Source organism: Callospermophilus lateralis, chromosome 15 (assembly GCF_048772815.1).
Source record: "Callospermophilus lateralis isolate mCalLat2 chromosome 15, mCalLat2.hap1, whole genome shotgun sequence".
NCBI classification, from domain to species: domain Eukaryota; kingdom Metazoa; phylum Chordata; class Mammalia; order Rodentia; family Sciuridae; genus Callospermophilus; species Callospermophilus lateralis.
Window position 1 is genome coordinate 21,624,248 of NC_135319.1, and position 22,807 is coordinate 21,647,054.

General features: G+C 41.7%; 1 protein-coding gene across 2 annotated transcripts in view; it reads right to left on the reverse strand.

The window, feature by feature from the left end:
- The window catches only part of Vstm4 (V-set and transmembrane domain containing 4), a 91,897-nt gene that overhangs the window by 63,628 nt on the left and 5,462 nt on the right, over positions 1-22,807 (reverse strand). Inside the window, exons 2-3 of one of the 2 annotated variants that reach the window (XM_076834852.1) lie at positions 19,665-20,066; positions 16,925-17,050 (exon numbers count right to left, since the gene is read on the reverse strand). In XM_076834852.1, coding sequence (XP_076690967.1) covers positions 16,935-17,050; positions 19,665-20,066 — 518 coding nt within the window. In that variant the 3' untranslated portion in view covers positions 16,925-16,934. Of the gene's footprint in view, positions 1-16,924; positions 17,051-19,664; positions 20,067-22,807 lie in introns of those variants that run through there. The other variant, XM_076834851.1, reaches the window with a different exon arrangement.

Consider the following 22,807-nt stretch of genomic DNA (forward strand, 5'->3'; position numbering starts at 1 on the left):
GCTGGGGTACAACACAGTGATAGAGTTCATGCTTAGCACGTGCAGAGCTCTGGGTTAGATCCCAGCATCATAAAATAAAAGTAAAATGTCTTCTACACTAAAGAAAAAGGGGAACATTTTCCAACTGCATATTATTCCTGTTGGTCAAAGATGTTCTGAAACAAAATACGAATCTTTTGGTCCCAGATCATTTATAACAGTTTCCATTGAATTTAGTTATCAGAAAGCTGCAGCCTTTCAAACAAGAGATGATGAATCTATCCACTCTCCGTGTGTTGGCCCTCTCCTTGAGACCCAGCTGGACACCAGACTGACATTTGAGAAGGTAATGAGCAGCCTTTCATATTTAAATTGCTAGTTCTTCCTTAGCCCTTGGAGTCCTATGCTCCCCAGAACCACTGTGATGAGGGAGTTCTCAGCCTAATCCCTCCCAATGCAAAACCCTTGATTCCAGCTCACCTTTGAACCAATGGATTGCCCTGTAAGGTCGTGATGGTGGCTGAGACATTCCTTTGTGCTGGGCTTTCCATGGTGGGAAGCAGGACTGGGACTCCTATCTGTTCCCAGGGGGAGCATGACTGCAGTGATACTGTCTGGATCTCCCCCTTCCCACCTCCACTCACCACCCTCTGCTTCTCCAGTGGGTGCAGAGGGTCCCTGATCCAGGTGCACTTCTGACCTTGGCTCCCCTCCCTTTTCAAGGTGGCCTGTCTTTGGCCTTGTGCTGTGAGACTGACCTCCCACTCAAAGCTGCATGGGGGCAGATGTTACCTGCCCTGTGGGAAGGTCTCTTACCCCAGCTGCTGGGAGTGACCTGCCTTCCAGAGAGACCCCTCCTGTGACCACTCTCTCTTTTTCCTATATTAAGAGGGCTCAACAAGGCAAGGTATTCAAGGACTGTCCTCCTCCCACTAAGGTATACAGGGGAGAATGAAGATTCTAGCTCCGTTGTAGAGGTTGAGGGCCTGGAGATGGAGACAGGTACGGTTGATCAGAGAAGCAAAAGGAAATCCAATTTACCCTAGCACCAAACACCTTTCTCAATATAGCTTTGTCAGAAATAAAGTAGCATTTTAATTTGTTTGACTCCTATGCATTTTGATTTGTTTGATCATCCAGTTTAGGGCTCACAGTGGAGAAGAGTGACGAGTGTCACCTGACTGCCTCCTCCTTTCCTTGGGAGTTGGCACCCAGTGGAGTGAGCCCATCTGTCCTTCCATGTGAGATAAGACCTAGATGACTGAGCAGCAGGCCTTTCAGGGCCCTCCCCAGGAGAGTAGATGGGATGAGATCTTATACGTGGCAAGTTGTAAGATCCATCACATCACTGACCCTCTGGGGAGAACTGGCTGAAAGTGACCACAGGACCAAACAGCCAGGAAGAATGCAGCCCAGAGATTCCCCAGACAAACCGACTGTATCAGCCTCATGTCTGGAGGAAGCAGGTTGCAAAGAAAGAACCTCAAGTCAAGTCCCCTTTGATGAGCCTATAGGGAAAAGCAAGCTCGAAATGAGTGAGATCCAAAAACCTGGATTCCTAACTTGGAAAGAAAGCCACACCGACTTCCCTGGGGAGGGCATTTCGCTGGCTGGAGCTATGAGTTCACACCAAGACAGGTGACAATGTCCTTAGGGAACCAGGGGCCTCTGAGGCCTTCACAGTCCCTTGCCCTGAGGATGTGACACCTGTTATTTGGATGAACCCCAGTAATCCATAGAAAAGATTTTTAGAGACCCTAGGAAGGATCCCTTCTGTTCACCTGTGCCCCCAATTCCTTCAACAAAAATCCTACAATTAAAAAAAAAAAAAAGTTTGACTGGAAATCTGTAGGGGACATCCAAAGTAAGAGACATATCCTGACGTAGAAAGCATTCTGGCATGCAGAATTTGACAGGAGAGAGGGCCCTGGCTTGGAGAGAGATAAGAAGATCCCGGGGAGCAACAGCAAGGATGAGCAAATACCAGCCCCAAGTTGGGGAGACTGGCTTAGGCATTTTGGTTTCTCAACCAGAGCTGAAGTTTTCTCTCAGATTCTAAAGATCTCGATTCTAAAGGGAGTTGCCATCATTTAGTACCCATTTAGATACTTAGTGGGCAAAGTCTGGTTCTTGTTAGAATGAAGATTCCCAGGTCGCATCCCTAGGTGTCTAGTGAACTCTGGAATCCTTCTGATTAGGGGGACATCTCCCAGGAGATTCTGAGGCTCCAGGCTCCCTGCCTTAGGCACTCCTAGAAGAGAGATGGGAACAAAGTCCAAGGAGATGTGGGATAGGATATTCAGTCATGAGGAAGCGGACCCAGGCCTCTGTCTCCTGTCCAGTCCCAGGCAAAGTCTAGAACTCAAAACTTAATAATTCAACCCAGGGAAGCAAGAGGAACAACAAACCATAAGGAGAAAACCCCTCACAAAAGGTTGTTCATGAAGGACTCCAGAGGGGCCTTTAAATAGCATGTCCCAGTGTAGAAGAATATGATGTGCAGAAAACGCTATAGGGGCTGGGGTCATGGCTCAGTGGTACAGCGTTTCCTACCATGTGCAAAGCCCTGGGATTGATCCCCAGCACTATGAGAGAGAGAGAGAGAGAGAGAGAGAGAGAGAGAGAGAGAACAATAATAATAGTAATAATAATAATTAAGATACTTCTTGGCTCTTAGTTTGAGTCATAGTGACATTGAATGAGGGAAGGAAGCCAGGCACTGTGGCACACACCCAGAGAACCATCTATTCAGGAGGTTGCGATAAAAGGATGGCTTGAGCCTGGGAGTGCAGGGCCAACCTAGGCAACAGAATGAGATTTCATCTCATTCTAGTGTAACAACAACAACAACAAAAAAACAATAAAACCCAAAAAATGGATGAATTATGTGTGGTATGGTTGTGGTATCATATTAGTGGGTCAAGGTCATTCAAAGAGACTCTGGAGGCAGGACAAAGACATTGCTACATTCTGGAAGGCTGGGAAAAGAGGCCCCATCCTACCCAGCATAGCTTCCTGTACCTGGAGCCCCAAAAGCTATGGGGACCTACCTGCAAACCAGGCCACTATTTTGGCCTCGAGTTGCATACTTTATGTCCTTTCTGATTATTTTATGACCTGTGAGTGTTTAGTTTCCTCCAGGAGGAAAGCAGTAATCCTTAAGCAGAGGGCCCTGGTCCTCAGCATGTGGGCCTTGCAAATTTGCACTCAGAGGGAGAACATCTTGCCTCAGTTTCCTTAGGCAGCATCTTGCACAGATCAGTGAGAGAGAAAAATGTAAGGCAATCAAGGATAGCAAATAAGAAAAGGTGCTTGAGTGAAAGAAAGATGAGTCAACACCTTTGCTCCAAATTCACAAGTTAATCTACTCAGTTCACTGTCCCTTCTCATTCAAGGACAGGATGTTAAAACTGTTAAACTGTAGCTGTGTCCCTACTATTTATAACTGGATCAGCATTCTCAGGGGAGGCAACTGTCACTCCAGAGACACAGAGACCTTCTGTTTCTGCTCTCAGAAGTTTGCATATTACTTCCTTTCTCCCTTGACTTTCCAAGACCCAGGTCAAAGGCAGTCTCTCTTGGGGCTCAGACAAAGCCATGTATGTCAGTAAGAACTCTGAGTGACCTGCATGAAACAGCTGATGAGAACAGTGAGGCTCCAGTTTTGTCTAGTTTAACCCACTCTTTCCTATTGCACTCTGTCTAACATAAACTCTAGCAAACAAAGCAAAGCAAAGGAAAAAAAAAAAAAGATCTTAAGTATACTTCCCATGATGACAAGGCAGTTTGGGAAAAAAAAGTTTGCATTTTGAAAGGAAGCCAATTTCAGAATGCAAAGTTCATCCTGATGTGTCCAAATTGTAGTTAGGAATATTGAAATGTTAAAATGAGAGTTTGTTAACTGGTCCCCTCAATATACAGCAGGCTTTTCACTCCATGTTGACAGTTTAATCGGGCATTATACCATGGAGTTTAAACCACTCACTCATTCTTTCATCCAAAACCTTGTTATGGTGCCCCTTCTGTGTACAAGCACTGTGGCACAGGGGAGCATGCGCAGAAGAAGAAAATGTATACTCATATGTACACACCCTCACCCTCTGGATTATGAGGTGGGCATCCAGGAGGGTAGGGGTGAAACTCTCCACCCTTCCATCTCTTTAGGCAACACACAGTGATGACAGTGTCATAAATTGAAGTTTCATGTATGTTTGAGTTTCAGTTTTTAATCTAACATCTTCCAAGACCAGTGGGCTTGAGGGTCGGCACAATGACGAATGATTCTAAGTAGTGTTTAAATTACACTCCGATTGTCAGTTTGTTTGCTTTGAGTGTCTGGACCTGTTGACACTAAACACCATGATGTGTGCTTGCCTAATTAAGCAGTAGCACTAAATGTTTAGTAAGTCTCATTCCTAATTATCTCTTCCAAGTCTCCAGAGAAAAGGGAATTATTTAGTTAATTTCTTCCACTGAAACTTGAAGTATTAGTTCCCTGTGGTTTTCACTTCGGATCTAATTATTAAATTTCCTCTCACATTTTGGGGTCAAACAGTCAGATGATAAATTTTGGTCTAATTTTCCCCCAAAACACGGTTAGGGAATTTTTCATTCGCTTTGTCCATTTACCACATTGAAAACTGACTTACATAATCTTAAATCAAATAACAATTCGGCTTGTGAAAATATGCTATGTGGGGTTAGAAAGAAATATTGATTAAATTGCAGGAGACAGCCTTTGTAAATAGCTTCTCTTATTAGCATTTTCACAGTTTATGAAGGGATCTTCTTTAAAAATATGGAGATTAGTTTTACTCCGAATGTTAAAAAGGTTCTGAGTCTACAAGTTGCAGAACTGGACTGAAACACCATCAAAAACCATGCAAAAAATTCTAAGGCAACATCATTCCTGCAAACAATGCCAGTCTCACACTCTCTGGTGTGAAGTGCCCGTGCTGTGCCCTCAGGGTGAGCCCTTTCAGACTGGCCTATCTCAGAGCTTTCCACCAGCGACTGTTGTGTGGCATCTGAGGCTGAGGTCTGTCCTTGAACAAGAGCCCCATGGCCTCTCAGGCTTCATCTTGGAAATTCTGCTGTCTACACCCGAAGAAACAGCCAGGCTGAGGATGTCATCCAGCCTCCTACTGAAGCCAGAGGCAATCCTTATCCTGAGCAAATCTACCAAATTCCCATTTCCTGCTATGGACCAGGCCACATGAGTGCCTTCAGAGGACAAATCTGGGAATAGTAGAACACCAAACAAGATGCAGAAGACACAAAGTCAGGGAGACTCCCAAAGCTTGGGAAGAGTGGAGGAGGCAATGAGAGAAGAGGAAATTGCTACAGAACGCAGGGGACAGAACACAAACACAAGGGCCCTGATGTAGCGGCAGAGGATAAGAGGGTGAAGGGCATGTTGAGGGGCCATAGGATGTTCCAGTCATGGGAAGACAGCGGCTTGATTTATAAACTGCACGCAAGACACACAGCAAGTGACCAGTCAACACGGAGTGGGGAAGAGGGACACAGGGTCAGACACAACTTGGCATCTACAGGGCAAAGCACGTTTCTTCAGAAAATAGCATTATTTGAAAAAATAGTTGCTTACAACTAGCTACCTACAAGTTGAGCATCTCAAATCTGAAAATCCACAATCTGAAATGCTTTGAGAACTGTTTCAGAATAAAGTACATGAAAATATTCCAAAAATCTGAAAAAACAAAATCCAAAATCTGAAACCCTTCTGGTCCCAAGCATTTAGGAGAAGGTCAAAGGTGATCTCAGAATTTACTCTGAAGAAGACAAGAACACTTGTCTTGGCTTATAGGAACATCTGATGCTTGAAGTTTTTAAGGCAGAGATGCTTATTTTAAATTGCTGCACCCCACTACATTAAAAAAAAAAACTGTTAGATGATTATTTTTTTTAACCTAAAGGCACCAAAAGCCAAAGGAATTTGAGAATCTCTCTGTACTAGCTATAATGCCTATCAGGTTTAAAAAAAAATCTTCCCTTTCATGGTCCCTTTGTCAGCCATGGGCACCAGCCCATACAAACTTACTGAGAAGACCCCTGGGTTTATTCTAAAGCTCTCCCTTGCCCAATTAGCAAAGACTTCTTATTTGATGTCCTAATGTCTCTTCATTCCTACTGCCAAATTTTTTCCTCTTATCATTTTAAGTTTATGCAACTACAAAGCACTCTGCCTTTTCCCTGTCTAGTCTGGGCCCACAGATCCATGCTCCAAGCAACCACCAGAGGAATCCTTCAAAACCTTTCCATAGCTTAAAACACTCACGTGGATTCCCTAAACTGCCTAGAGGTAAGATTCCCCTCAACTGCATATTCCACACTAGATTCTATCCCAGTCTAAACAACCAGAATCCCCTGGCAGATGCTGGGGAACCTGCATGTTAATAATGGCCCCAGTGACCTTGCACCTAATGGAAGAAAAAGTAGTCCCAAATCTCCATCATGTCAGATTAGGCCCCAATTTCCTTAATAAGACTCCTATAGCACAAGAATTAAAACCAAGAATCAATAAATGGGACGGATTCAAACTAAAAAGCTTCTCAGCCAAAAAAACAATCAGTGAAGGGAATAGAGAGCCTACAGAATGGGAGCAAATCTTTACCACAAGCACATCAGAGAGAGCACTAATTTCTAGGATATATAAAGCACTCAAAAACCTTAACACCAAAAAAAAAAAAAAAAAAAAAAAAATCATCCCAATCAATAAATGGGCCGAAAAACTGAAGAGACACTTCTCAGAAGAGGATATATCATCAATCAACAAACATATGAAAAAATGTTCAATATCTCTAGTAATTAGAGAAATGCAAATCAAAACTATTCTAAGATTTCATCTCATTCCAGTCAGAATAGCAGCTATCAAGAATACAAACAACAATAAGTGTTGGTGAGGATGTGGGGGGAAAGGCACACTCATACATTGCTGGTGGAACTGCAAATTGGTGCAGCCAATCTGGAAAGCAGAATGGAGATTCCTTGAAACACTTGGAATGGAACCACCATTGGACCCAGCTATCCCACTCCTCAGCTTATACCCAAAGGACTTAAAAACAGCATACTACAGGGACACAGCCACATCAATGTTTATAGCAGAACAATTCACAATAGCTAAACTGTGGAACCAACCCAGATACCCTTCAGTAGATGAATGGATAGGGAAACTTTGGTATATATATATATATATATATATATATATATACACACACACACACACAATGAAACATTACTCAGCATTAAAAGAGAATAAAATCGTGGCATTTGCAGGTAAATGGATGGAGTTGGAGAATATAATGCTAAGTGAAGTAAACCAATCCCAAAAAACCAAAGGCCAAAAGTTCTCTTTCATACAAGGATGCTAACTCATATGGCAATGAAGCATGGGAGGAATGGAGGAATCTTAGATAGGTAAAAGGGGAGGAAGAGGAAGGGAAGGGGCAAAGGGGTAGGAATGATGATGGAATGAGTTAGACATCATTACCCTAAGTACATGTATAAAGACACAAATGGTGTGAAAATACTTTGTGTACAATCAGTGACTTGGAAAATTGTGCTCTATATGTGTAATATGAAATGAATTGCGTTCTGCTGTCATGTATAACAAATTAAAATAAATAAATAATAAAAAGATCAATTCCAAGTCATACTGATGGATTCTACATAAAAATAAATGTAAAATGTCATCAATTACTTAAATGTGAAACATTGTTAAAATTCTAGCCAAGGTGCCCATCAACAGATGAATGAATAAATAAAATGTGGTATGTTAAAAAAAATGGCCCCAGTGATTCTTATCATCAAGCAAGGTTAAGAATGCTAGCCTATAAAATGAAGTAGAAACTCCTTTATACACTACAAGCCCATGCATGATGCACAGTGTCTTATCTACGCCACTCCTCGGTTAACTACCTGTGTCCATCTAGCATTGCCCTCTGTCTTGGTCTTTGAGGGACCCTCCAGTGATGGACCCACGGTGTCCTGTGTTTATCTTTGCCTTTGTACCCATGTTGTATATGTGTGTATATATGTATATGCACATAATTGCCCATCTGTGTATTTACCTCCCACAGAATGGGCCCGGCCACTGGTTTCCAGATTTCTGTGACTGCAATGATCAGGTTCAGAGAAGCTGTTGGATTACCTGCTGCTATGGTTTGAGTGTTTCTCCCCAAAGAAGTTCATGCATTAGAAACTTGGTTCCCAATGCAGCAATATTGACAGGTGGGATCTTTGGGAAGTTACTGGACCATGAGGGATCTGCCCTCAAGAATGGACAAATCCTTTGACAGATCAATGAACTAATGGTTATCCCAAGTGTGGCTTTGTTATAAAAGTGAGCTCTCTCTAGCACGTATGTTCCATCTCATCATGTGATGCTCTCTACGACATTGTGATGCAGCAAGAAGCCATTGTTGCTCTTGGACTTCCCAGCCACTAAAACCATGAGCTAAATAAATCTCTATTATTTATAAATTAGCCAGTCTCAAGAATTTTGTTAAAGGAATGAGAAACAGCCTAAAATACATATCACGGAGTAAAAGGATAAATGAATCCACCTAGGGCTGGCTCACAGTATTTTCCAATGCAGTCTCTTCATTGAGCCAAGCAAAGCTTCTTCAACTGAAGGAACAGATCAGATCCCTGAAGGCTGCAGCTCATTTCCTTATCATGTTTTTACTTTTTTCTCTACTTTGAATCTATCTTTCTGGAAATGAATTTCCCAAAGCTGACTGTGAGGTCCCATTAGAGTCTCACCAGTGTAGTACACATGACATACGCGCCTTCCTTCCCAGGGACTCCAGGCAGATTTGTAGGTGGACAGAGATGTCGCTGGCTGCTGTGCGGTAGTGTCACGTTGCAAGCTCACATCTAATTCACCCTCAATAATGGCTTAGAATCCCTTTGCAGAAGCAGCCTCCTGGCCTCCTGGTGACTATCCTACAGTGCTTGAGATTCATGTTCCCCCAATGTGTTACTCTGCCTTTCTTCAAATTGAATCTCATTTTGTTATTTCCTGCCTATATTTCTTACCTCTCTGGAATCATTTTTATTATGCTTTACTCCTCACTGACATTAAGAACATTTCCCAATTTTGCATTTTCTGTAAAGTTCATTAAGCTAATGTGGGCTCCTTTTTCAGTGTCATTGATAAAACAATTAGATGAAATCAAACCTAACATTGACCCTCACTCTTTTCACAGAGAGCCTCTCCAGGGGGTTCTGACACCATGTGCCATTTAGCATCATTCAATCCATATTCTCGTTTACCAGGGTTTTTCACCCAGTGAAATCATAACATGGCTCAGGCAATTGAAGAAACTGTGTCTCAGTCTTTGCTTTTCCTTTTACCTTTGTGTATATGTGTGTGTGTGTGTATATGTGTGTGTGTGTGTGTGTGTGCGTGCTTGCATATGTATATAATAGCATCTACCAGTTCCTCTGCAATGACAGATTCTTTAAAATAGCATGACTTCATTGTCCTCTAGAGAGTCCCACACTTTCACTCTTCATTTCCATTATATCAAGTTTTCTATCTTATCAAGCCAACAATCCTGGGTGCACTCAGGAGCAACACCATCAAATCCAACATATGCATGGTTTGCAGATAAATCCTGATTTAATAATCCCCCACTCTCTAAAGAACACAACCTCTATCATATTTTAATAATTTTCACAGTGAAAATATAAGACCACAGACTAATTTATTAAAGTAGATTTCACTCCAACGACTTCCTACTCTTTTTTTTTTAATCACCAAAGATACTTTCTCAAGGACATACCCAGACTGGGGAGAAAACCAAAAATATTTAGAACAGAGTTAACCCAGTAACACTGTAGATGCTGAAATGGGTTGGTGATTCGCTTTGGTCTTGGAATTGTCTGTTCTGATTTTTTAAATTTTGCATGACATTTATAATGTATTTGACAAGCACATAACTAACATGTAAGACTTTGTTGGGGCTGGGGTTGTTGCTCAGCAGTAGAGTGCTCACCTAGCACATGCAAGGCCCTGGGTTCAATCCTCAGCACCACATAAATATAAATAAATAAAATAAAGATGATATAAAAAAAGAGGAGACCAAATATATGATAAAAAAAAGACTTTGTCAAAGCCATCATCTAAGGGATGTAGTTTGATATGACAGGTTGAATTATACACGAGTTCCTGGTTTCCCCATGTAACTCCATTTTTTCTCTCCCATTCAATAAAGCAAATCAAAGAACAGTGATACAAACTTGTGTCATGACAGTAAACTTGACTCCCTGTGATATGTACAAACAAGTTAAATCTCTAAGCTGGGAGACCGTCAGTGGTGTTCATGGCACTTTGGTTGTGATACGCCAATAATATACACAGGTTTAATCTATTCAACCGCCATGACTTTCCCAATACTGATCGTTTGGAGCCAATGGGATCACTCACTCACTCATTCTCATTCCTTCCCTCTTCATAGAAGACTCTCTGATGTTTCTTAAGCAGTTACCACTCAAGGTCAGAATTCCAGCTAAGGAAAAGTGAGAAATCCTCGAAGAGAAAGAAAGTACCAAATGGCTTAGAGGCATGCAAATGTCATGTTAAAAACATGTCATCTATCTCTGAAAGGTTTTTTAGAATGGATTTTTAAGTAAGCTTTAAAAAATACAAAAAGGAAAAGGCAAATCACTAAGAGATATTGTGAGGGCATCCCATGAAGATTTACTAGTGAGGGTCATGAAAAAATCATCGACACTTTAAAGCTGGCTTTTTATTAAGGCAACTGACAGTCTCTAACAGTAATTATAGAGATTGAGTGAAAAGACATGGTCCAGATAAAACCCAAATGGTAAAGTTAAAATTCATAATGTCATTCAAGAAGAATACTCGCTATCTCTAAAATACTGGCTAATGTAATAAAGTTAGAAAAAGTTATAAGATATAAATTCACAGACACATTGAGAAGCAATCGAAAAGAACCTGAAAAAGAACTACATCTGAAACAACAAGGTTACTCATTATGTTGCCAAATACACATCATCAAAGGTCAGAATTTTCTATTAGCAATAACCAATTTAAAAGTGGTGTGTGTGTGTATGTGTGTGTGTGTGTATGTGTGTGTGTGTGGTGTGGGGTGTGTGTGTGGGGGGGGGTAGAAGGAGAGAGATTGATCCTGATTACAACCAGAAACAAACACAATTAAAAAAAGGTTAAGAATCATGTGAAGATGTTATTACAGAAAGACATAGAAAGAACCTGAATAGATGAAGGAACACAACAGATTCCTGGATAGGAATATTTGAAATAGTAAAGCTGTATAAGATGCTGCAATGGTTTGGATGTGGTTTGTCCACCAAGGCTTCCTGTACTGGAGGCTTGGTCCCCAATGAGGCAGTACTAAGAGGTGGTCTAACCTTTATGAGATGGGGCTCAGGTAGGAGATAGGTCAATCAAGGGGGCACTGTCCTCTTGAGGGTTTATTGTAGCTCTCAAGGGATAAGAGATCCCATTTAGTTTCATCAAGAGGGAGTTGTTATTAAAAGAGCAAACCTGGCTCCTGAGTTTCTCTCTGGCTTTCTGTTATATCGTGTGATCTCTCCCTCTTCCATGTGCTTCCACCATGTTGTCACGCAGCCAAGAGAGCCCTGACATAAGGCCACACAGAAGAAGCTATTGGTCTTAGACTTTCAGCTTCCAAATATGTGAGCTAAATAAAGAACCCAACCTCAAGTATTTTGTTATAATAATAGAAAAAGATTAATACAGATGCAGATGCTCACCCAAAGAAATCTATGAAGTCAATAAAATCCCAACATAAATCTTACTAGTTGTTTCTCAACTAAATATGAAAAAATAGCCAAGATATTGATTTACAGAATAGTGAAGAGATTTGTCCTATTCTATAGTAATTAAGATAGAATTATACTGATGAGATGTACACATTTTACATTTAAATGTAGAAATTAAGCTAATAAAAAAATGGAGATTTCAAGACAGGGAATTAACTATTGAATATGGAATATAGGGAGGACAGGTTACTATTTGAAAACAAACAGTATGTTAGGTTCTACATACCTTTTATTTAAATGGATATCAATAGAAAAAGCAATCATGAAATTCATTTGGAAAAATAAGAGACTCAAAATAGCCAAAGCAATGCTTAGCAAGAAGAGTGAAGAGGAGGCATCACAATATCAGACCTTAAATGCTACTGCAAAGCTACAGTAACAAAAACAGCATGGTATTGGCACCAAAATAGACATGTAGACCAATGGTACAGAAGAGAAGACACAGAGACAAACCCACATAAATACAGTTATCTCATATTAGACAAAGGCATCAAAAAACATACATTATAGAAAAGATAGGCTTTTCAACAAATGGCGCTGGGAAAACCAGAAATCCAAATGTAGCAAAATAGAACTAAACCCCTATCTCTTACCATGCACAAAACTCAACTCAAAGTGGATCAAGGACTTAGGAATTAGACCAGAGACCCTGTGCTTAATAAAAGAAAAAGTAGGCCCAAATTTTCATCATGTTGGCCCAAATTTTCATAATGTCTTCCTTAACAAGACTCCTAAAGTGCAAGAAATAAAAATCAAGAATCAATAAATGGATGGATTCAAACTAAAAAGCTTCTTCTCAGCAAAAGAAACAATCAATGAGGTGAAGAGAGAGCCTACACTTTGGGAGCAAATTTTTGCCACACACATGTCAGACAGAGCACTAATCTCCAGAATATATAAAGAACTCAAAAAAATTAACACTCAAAAAAACAAACAACCCAATTAATAAATGGACAAAAGAGCTGAATAGACACTTTTCAGAAGAAGATAGACGATTGATCAACAAATATATGAAAAAATGTTCAACATCTCTAGTAATTAGAGAAATGCCAATCAAAACTACTCTAAGATTTCATCTCACACCAGTCAGAGTGGCAGTTATCAAGAATACAAAAAACATTAAGTGTTGGTGAGAATGTAGGGGAAGAGGCACACTCATACATCACTGAAGGGACCGCAAATTGGTACAACCACTCTGGAAACAGTATGGAAATTCCTTAGAAAACTTGGAATGGAACCACCATTTGACCCAGCTATCCCACTCCTCAGTCTCTACCCAAAGGACTTAAAATCAGCATACTATAGTAACGCAGCCACATCAATGTATATAGCAACTCAATTCACAATAGCTAAACTGTGGAAGCAATGTAGATGCCCTTCAATAGATGAATGAATAAAGAAACTGTGGTATATATACACAATGGAATATTACTCAGCAGTAAGAGAGAATAAAACTATGGCATTTGCAGGTAAATGGGTGGAGTTGGAAAATATTGTGCTAAGTAAGCCAATCCCCAAAAACCAAAGCCCAAATATTCTCTCTGATAAGTGGATGCTGATCCATAATGGGAGGGGCAGGTCATGGGAAAAATGAAGGAGCTATGATTGGACAAAAAGAGAGAGCGGGGAGGAGAGGGAATATTGGGGCAGAAAAGATGGTGGAATGAGATGGACATCAATACCCTAGGCACACGTATGACTGCACATATGTACACATATCATGTACAACCAAATAAATGAAAAGTTGTGCTGCAATTGTTTATAATGAATCAGAATGCATTCTGCAGTCATATATACCTAATTAGAATAAATAAATAAGTAAAATTTTCAAAAAGCGTATTTCAAAAAGATAAAAGAGTGTTATGGTTTGGATCTGGAATCCCAAAGGCTCATGGGTTGAAGGTGCAGTCTCCAGTTGTTGGCACTATTTGGAAGGTAGTGGAAACTTTTGATGTGTAACCTAGTTAAAATAAGTAGGTCACTGGGGGCATGGCCTTGAAGACTATATTTTGTCCCTAATCATTCCCCAAATCCTCTCTTCTGCTTCCCATCCACCATGAGTCATTTTACTCCACCATGCACTCCCTGTAACACTCTGCCTTGCCACAAGGTCAATGCAATGGTCAAATGACTAAGGACTGAAACCCTGAAACAAATATATATTTCCTCCTCTGAGTTAATTTGCCCAGGTATTTTGTCACAGTGACAGAAAGCTGACTAATAGAAAATTGGTTCTGAGTAGTGGAGTTGTTGCTGTGACACTCTCTGATAATGTTGCTCAGAAACCTTTGGAACTGATTGGTGGGATACATTTGGAAAAGTTAGGAGAAGCCCACTAGAGAAAACTTGGAACATTGTAAGCAGAGCTTAATGGGTGATTCTGATGCGGATGAAGATCAGAATGCTGACAGGAATTTGGACAGTAAATACTGTGCTCATGAGGTTTCATATGGGAATGAGGACTCAACCGGGAATTGTGCAAAAAGCCATTCGTGTTACTTTCTGGCAAAGAACTTGTCTACATTTTGTCCATATCCTGAAACTTTCATGAGGCTGAGTTTAAAGGTGGTGGACTAATTAATCTGGTGAAAGAAATTTCAAGGCAGCACAGCATTCAAGCTATATCATGGGTATCAAACTATATCACTGGCTACTTTTAGCCGGAGTTACCGTGGCTAATTTTGAAAAAAAAAAAAAAAAAAGACAGAATAGAAAGATTTCAAAAACTTGCATTTTGACTAGAAAAGAAACTTGTGAAAAGTTGAGGGTGTGATAGCTAAAGAAATTGGCACCATTAAAAAGAAATCATGACTTTGCACCAGCACAACAGGAAAGATGCCTTGAGGGAATGTATCTTGGGAATTGACCTGACCCCACTGGTTGCAAGCTCAAGAGTGTAAAAGGATAAAAGAGGTCTGAAAGAGGTTTCTTTGAGAAGAGAGTTTGGTGCACCCTACTTGCACAGGACTGCCTAGGAAGTTGTTCCCCCAGAGATTCATTTCATAGTGCTCAGCCTTTCTAGCACTCAGAGGCCACTTCGGTGGGGGCCCCCAGGAAGTTAGAGATGCCAGAAACGTGTGATGTCTGCCAAGAAAATGGGCAAGAAGCAGAGGGCTCTAAGAGAGAGGTCTTGTGGGCTGCAACTGGCAAAGTCACGAGAGCAGGGCTGCACAGGTCCCTCGGAGCTCATGTCATGCCATGGAGTGCTCCAGACGCTAGATCTAAAGCCACAGATTTGCAGATTTTATGATCACATTCCTGAGTTTTTAATCCTACTTGGTTTTCATTCGTCCTTTCTATGGTCCCATATATGTTTTTTGAAATGGGGATGTTTATCTTGTGATTGTCCCACCATTGTATCTTACAAGTATATAATTTAATTTGGCATTGTCTATTAAAAATTTAAATATGCACAGCCTTAGGCCCAGAAACCCCTTTCCAAGAATCCAATCAACAGAGACACTTGGAAGTGCAAACAAAGCAGCTGTTCACTAAATCACTGTTTGTGTGGTGAAAATTGAAAGTTTCTTAAGTCCATCACTGTGGGAATGATTGGATTCAGACTGGTCTTATCTCACTATACAATGCCAGCCCAAAAAAAAAAAAATACATATAATACCATCAACAATAATTGTAAATCAATACATGTGCTATTGTTAAAATATTCTTATGAGGATATAGATGAATGTCAGTAGAAGAAGGACTTGAAAGATCTAAACCAAATGTGGATGATGAATATCTGTAGGGCTAGGAGCAGAGCAGGGGACATTAGGTCCATCGACTTTTACATTTTTGTATTTTCCTTGTTTTTTATTCATATACACATTTTTTACATCATTCCCTATAGTTACTATAGAAAGTGGTGTCAACAGTACTAAAAATATATAATCTGCAGGATGCCATAGGTAAGAAAGCTTTCTGTGGTTTGGCAAACTCAAAGAAGGTACAGTGGAAGAGGAAGGATGGATGTAGGGCCTCAAATAAGATGTACAACTGGAATAGGTCAAGGGAAAGAGATGCAGGTTTCCCAGAGAGAGTGACTGTATCCACCTTGTCATGTCTACCTCAAAGGTATCCGCAGCAAGGGATGCTAATTCCACCTCACAAAGAGCACTTCATACATTTATCAAGTATTTACTGAGGTTCAATTATGTGACAGGTACTGTTTCCACATATTTGTCATATCATCATCATCATCATCATCATCATCATCTTTATCATCACCATCATCCTCAAAAAGTATATGTTATTGAATTAGTCAGGGTTCTAAGAAATAAGGTTCAGAGAACCAGAAACAACATATCTATCAATCATGATTTGTCAGCAATCTGGGCATCCTTAAGCCAAATCAAGTGAATACAGAAAACTAACCATCATGATTATGAAGATGAATCTATGGAAAAAGTTATTTTTAATGCTGGTGAGAAAATAAATTTATTAACTATTCTAGCATCAATTTTTAAGTCGGGTATACACTTGGACCCAGAAATTTTATTACTAGGACTTACACTAAACAGTGACATTTCTGGAGATTAACTGACAAGGATTTAGCAGAGCTTAAATGTTCAATATAATAAGTGGGAAGCTAAATTTTGGTACATCCACACCATGGTATGCTATTCTGCCATTAAAATTACACTATGGAAGCATATCTAACAAGGGAAACTTGAACATTATTTACCAATGTCAAAAAAGCCAGGCACAGAACAGTATTTATACTAAGACTGAAGTGAAGTTTCATATTTTTATTTGTACAAAATACTAGAAGGATTGACATTGAAATGTTAGCATGATGGATGAAGATATGGTGAGTCCTTTTTTATTTTCTTCTTTAAACACTTTCAGTGTTTTTCCATATTCTCTGAAACTGAACTACATTATTTTTGCAGTAGAAAACAACAAATATGTGGAAATCAGGACAAATAATAGGAGCCAACACTCCTATAGCAGTTACTTTGTGCCAGGAACCATTCCTTACATATTTTGGCATGAGTCAAGACCGTCCATCTACTGGAAGAGGGGCTTGCAACAGCCAGATGAGAAGAGACCGGCACTGGTCTTTCTTTCTGGGAGTTTACAGTGAAAGGCCATTTTATCCCACATTAAGGACATTGCAGGAAGGAGCACATGATCAGTTTCACAGTGAAGGGCCAACAGTGGGATAATGTTACAAGGGAAACCCCAAGAAGCATTCCCCTCTCCCACAGATGGCTTGAGAACCTGGTAGAAAGGAGGGGAAAAGAATGAATGGTAGAAAAGACTCTGGAGCCTGGGTGGAGCAGGTGGGCGAAGGCCCTCCAAAACACCTCTAGGCAGTCCTGTTTAACATTCCAACCCAAATGTGTTTGCCCACAGAACTAGCATTTTGCTGTTGGCTTATGTTTTTGTTTTCCACATAACAACTAAAGTGGAGATGTAGGAAAACAAGGTCCCTAGGGATAAGCAAGACAAAGGGCACCAGGAAAGGCACCCTGGGAAGCTGGAGCAGCAAGCTGGCCCCAGTCTTGCCCAGAAAAGACAAGCAGCCAGCCAAGGCTCCTGCAAGCTTCCTCCAGCCCAGGCAGATTTCATCCCAATCAGAATGAACCAGACTGGTTTCAGGCCTTTTACCTAGGGTGACCTTTCCTAACCCCCTGGGCATAATCCCTCAGAGCTGCAGTGGACCATGATCATTTCTCAAGTTTCCATTCTTCCCATCAATAAACTGTGGCCATCCCCAGAGGCTGAGGCAGGCCGAGCAGGAGGCAGCTCACTGTGAAGTTAGAACCACTTCCAGGTGAAAGGTCAAAAGAACGTGAAGGGCAGGGAGAGAGAAAGAGGAAAGAGGAGAGACCGAGAGGAAAGAGGAAGGAGAAAAAAGAGAGTGAGGGAAGGGGAGATAGGAGGGAAGAGAAAAGGGAGGATGAGGAAATAAAGGGGGGAAAAAGAGGGAGGGGAAGGAGATGGAAGGGAAAGATCCTTTATTTCCAGTGAAGCCTTACAAACTACCTCAGGTTTTTGAAGCAAGTTTCCAAATAAATGTTCTAGAAGAAACCCCGTTTCACTCACTAATTCACATTAAATAACAAACTAGATGATTACACTTATTTGAAAGTAGTAAACCTTTTTATATGTTCTAATTGGCAGAGCTTTATTACTGCCAAGAGATTTAGTGCATGACTCCAGAATATACTGGGACATAAAGACAAGCAACACATACACACACACACACACACACACAAAATCCATGTTTCAGAGCCAAGAGATAGTCAGTGTGGGTTCCCTCTTCAGCCCCAGTATTTCTTTTTAATGTAGCTTTTGTTTTCTGTGCCAAGATACGTTTTTATACTAATAGTCATTTGTTTTCTTGAATTAATTTGTTTAGGGAGAAAAAAGTGCACAGCATTTCAATTATTATATCATTCTGTGTTAACAAACATTACAAAGACATGCTTTAAAGACCACTCATATAAATAATTTTTCTTCAATATGTTTCATATTCATATACAATATTAAAACTACCTTCACAGCTGAGTTTTATTCCTTAACAAAAAGTTATCAAAACAGTATCACTAAGGCCTTTAATATTTATTACATATACATCATAAAATTAGATCATTTTTGTTTTTGCTGGAGACCACCAGCTTTACTCTGATCTTCTGCAAGCTAAATTCAAGTTCAAAGCAATCAAAGATATAAGTTGAGTGCACAATAGAAAGTTTTGTTAAAATTGCAAGAGGTATCTTCTTAAACAGAATACCGGTAATCAAAAATGCTGACCTTCAATTTAGTACTTGGTAGCCAAAATGCTCCAAAACTATCGCAAGCACTTCCTATCTGTCCCCAAGAAGGGAGGGCCGCCTCTGAGCCTTCACCCACTTCCTGATGAATCTCACAGCAAGCTGTTGTCTGACCTTGGTTCAGTCCCGCTGGGCACCTCCTCAGAGCCACCAGTCTGCCCTATTGTTAGGCCTGGCGATTCACATCAGGACCTACTGACACATGGCACCTGCAGGGTATCCAGCACTCTAGCCAAAGTAATCAAGGCTGCATAGATCTAAGTTAGAGGCTGGCACCGGTAAAGGCTCATTTCTTAACCAAACTCTAGTCAAGCGCCTCCGAACCCTCTCTCAGCTAGGCCTATAAAAACTTGAACAAACACAAAATTTCTGACAGTTCGGGGTGCATGCCTAGAATGATCCACTCTCCACAGGGTGCCTGCCTGAGAATAATCAAGGCTGGCAAAAGAACTTACTGTTTGTTCCAGCCTTCACCTGGTGACAGAACCTGTCTCCCGGCCTCTGTGGGAAGGTAGGAGCCTAACTTCCAGAAGCAACTTAGCAAACTCTGATGGGCTCCACATGGACCAAAGACCCCATCCTCTTTCCATTGCTTTTTGTAAGTTTCACTTTGTTCACTGAAAGTAGATTCACATTAAACCACAAGCTAGATGATCACACTTACTTGAAGGTAATGAACCTTTTAATATGTTCTAATTGGCTTTGTTTAGCCTGTGTCTGGCTTTGTTTACCTTTGAGAGAGCACATCTACTCCAATGTTTTAGACATGAGAAAGGTTTTACCCAAAGAACAGGTTAAATGGCCTAGGGGCAGACGCTTGTTCTTTTCTGTCCCCATTTCCATGTCTACACCCCGCATCAGCCCAAATGTCCAAATAAAGCTCTGCCCTCGTCCCCATGGTTCGACTCACGTGGCTGTGGCCCACAGACAGACAAGATGTGTTCTAGCAGAGCTGAACTGTTGTCCTCTGCACTGTGACAGGACTGACCACTGACCTGGCCTCCTCCCAGCCCTCCGCACCCTACCTCTCCACAGAGAGACCAGATGTGCCCTCACCTCTCATTTCTGTTGCTGAGGAGCCATTGGACCAGGCTGTCCATTTATTCCTGTGCTTGCTGATTTCCTGGACTTTGCAGACATAATGCCCTTGATCTGCTGGCCGAAGGGTCAACACTGAGAGCCTGTAGAGCGTCCCCCGCCTCTCCTCAAGCAGGCGCAGCCTCTGCCTGTTGGCGCTACGACTGAAGTTCCCGTAGTACTGCACCACTCGGAGCTTGGTCATCTTGACCATCAAGGCCTCCTGGGAGTTCGAACGTGCAAAGAACCAGCGCACGGCCAACAAGCTGTCCTTCCGCCTCTTCTGGGAGACATGGCAGTGGAGGGTGGCATTTTCCCCCTCCAGGTAGTCAACCACGGGCCCTGGGGACACGGTGACATTGAGAGCCCCACAGACCTCTGCAGAGAAAAGGGGAAAAGAGAAAATGATGATTGAAGGCTACAGCCTGTCCTCATGTGGCCAGTCCACAGTGGAGCTCAGTGCTCAGCATGACCAGGGAGACAGGCGACCCCTGTACCTTCCATGTTCGCTCCCCACCTTCCTGATGATCAGAGGAGGGGTTCTTCTGAAGAGAGCCTCGGTGGCCTACCACGTGCTCATCTATGGACAATCCCGCTCACATGGGATGCCAAACACCAACCACCTGGCTGAACATGTTTCACAAATTGTAAATTTGTTGTCACACAAAAAATTTTGGAAGTTTGCAACCCCTTAAAAATGTTCAGCACACATCCCATCTCCCCTGTCAGCCACCCCAAGGTCTCTGGACAGGGTCAGATCTGCCCAGGGTCAGGGACGAGCCACCTCCTCTGAGGGTCTGCCACCACAAGGCTGAGCCTGCCTTTATTCCCTCTTTCTCCATCTGAGCTATTTCAACACTAACCAGGGAACATGCTCAGTAATGGTCAAGCAGGATGCTGCACTAGTGTCACTAATGGAAAACAACAGAGCTCTCAGTTGGCATGCAAGAATAAAGAACAAGCCTCAGGAACAGGAAGAGTTGAAGGACTCACCCAACACCCCAAAAGAGGCTTCAGAACTCCATTCCCCATCAACCTTCTTCTGTTTGGGGTTTCTTTGTTAGGAGCAGACTCCTTCTCCCAGTCACATTCTTCCCTGAGCTGATCTTCAATGGAGACACCCTGATGCCCACCCAGCCACTCAGCAGGTCGCAGAGAGACTGAGCATTACTCGCTTTTCCAAGGACCCACTGTTCTTAGTGTAGGGTGGCTGTGCAGAGAGGCGACGCTGGCCTGGAGCCCCCAGGGGGAGCCTCCCCAGATTATGGTTTAAATGTGTCTCACAAAGTTCATGTGTCAAAACAATTCCCCACATCATAGCTTAATGGTATTTGGAGGTGGGCCTTGGGAGTGATTAGGATTAGATGAGGTCATGAGAGTAGGGCTCCACGATGGTATTAGTGACTTTATAAAAAGAGAGAGACCTGGCATGCTTGCTCTGCCTTTTCACGAGATGCCCCCAACCATGTTAAGGTGCAGCAAGAAGGCCTCTACCAGACACTGAGCAGATGCCAGTGTATGCTCATGGGCTTCTCAGCTTCCATAAACATGAGCCAAATAAATTTCTATTATTTATAAATTACCAAGCCTCAGGTACTTTGTTATAGCAACAGAAAACAAAATAAGAAACTGGCAGACAGAACCCATGAAAAAAGATGCTTTGCCCAGAATGCTGGAACCTCTTTCTCTACAATCAGTGCTGTCCTCTCACCAGGTCCTGTGTCCCAATTCCTACACTTCACAGGTGCAACTTCATTAAACACCACTGCTGCCTTTGCAACCAACAAGCAGGTATCCCAGGGTAATCCAAACCCACAATTGTCAGACCCCCAATGTCTCCTTCTAGGGTAATCCAAACCCACAATTGTCAGACCCCCAATGTCTCCTTCTAGGGTAATCCAAACCCACAATTGTCAAACCCCCAATGTCTCCCTCTGGTCACATGAAGGAACTTGAGTCCCAGATCAAAGAGTCAACAAAAGTTTTGACACCTGGTCAGTGCTACAGATAAACAAGAAGGAAGAAAGAAAAAGAGATCACAATCTGAACATCTGACAGAGACTGTGGAAGAACAAAGTTGAAGCTGTAATGGGGTCAGGTGAGGCTTGTCACATAAAAAATATTCTTCATTGTAAAAATCCCATCGATATGTCATTGGTCTTTGTCCAGTTTCTAATAATAACACAGACTAGGAAGTTATAAAGAAAAGTGGCTTAATTTGGCTCTGGTTCAAAGTTGAGGAGCCACATCTGGTTATGGCACCTTGCTGGCAGCATCCTGAGGTGACACAGGCATGACATGGCAGAGATAAGGGTGTTTGAGACCTTGTCCAAAGGACTTTTATAGCGGAATCAACCTCATGATAATTTATTAACCCATTAACTCATTTGTGAAAACGGAGACTATTATTTCTTAAAGGTTCATTACGGTTTGGATATGAGATGCCCCCACCACAATAAGTTCAAGCAATAGACAATGCAGGAATATTCAAAAGTGAAATGATTAGATCATGAGAACTATAACTTAATCAGTGGATGCATCCATTTGATGGATTGATCATTTGAATGGACCACTGGTGGTAACTGTAGGCTGGTAGGGTATGGCTAAAGGAAGTAGGTCACTAGGAGTGTGCCCTTGCGGATTATGTTTTGTCCCAGGCTTTCCTCTCCCCGCTGCCCATCTCTCCCCCACCCCCTCTCCTTCCCAGCTACTTCTCTCTACCATGCCCGGGTGCCATGATGTTCTGCCTCATCTTGGGCTCAGAGCAATGGAGCCAGCCCATCATAGACTGAACCTCTGAAAGCACGAACCCAAATAAACTTTTCTCTTCTACCTTGTTCCTGTCAGGTATTTTGGTAACAATGACCAAAAGCTGACTAGTATATGGTCCCATAATGGAAATATCTCATAATGGAAATTAAATTTCAACCTGAGTTTTAGAGGGGATATACCATGGTCAATCCATAGCAGTCATCCTCTTCAATGGTTTCCACTACTGATATTAGTAGACTGAACACCTCAAGAGTTATGACGTGAGCATCAATTTTCTTTCATTTCATTTCTCATAGAAGCCAGGCATTAGTCCTAAGAACTCTCCAGCATAATTCAGAAATCTTAAC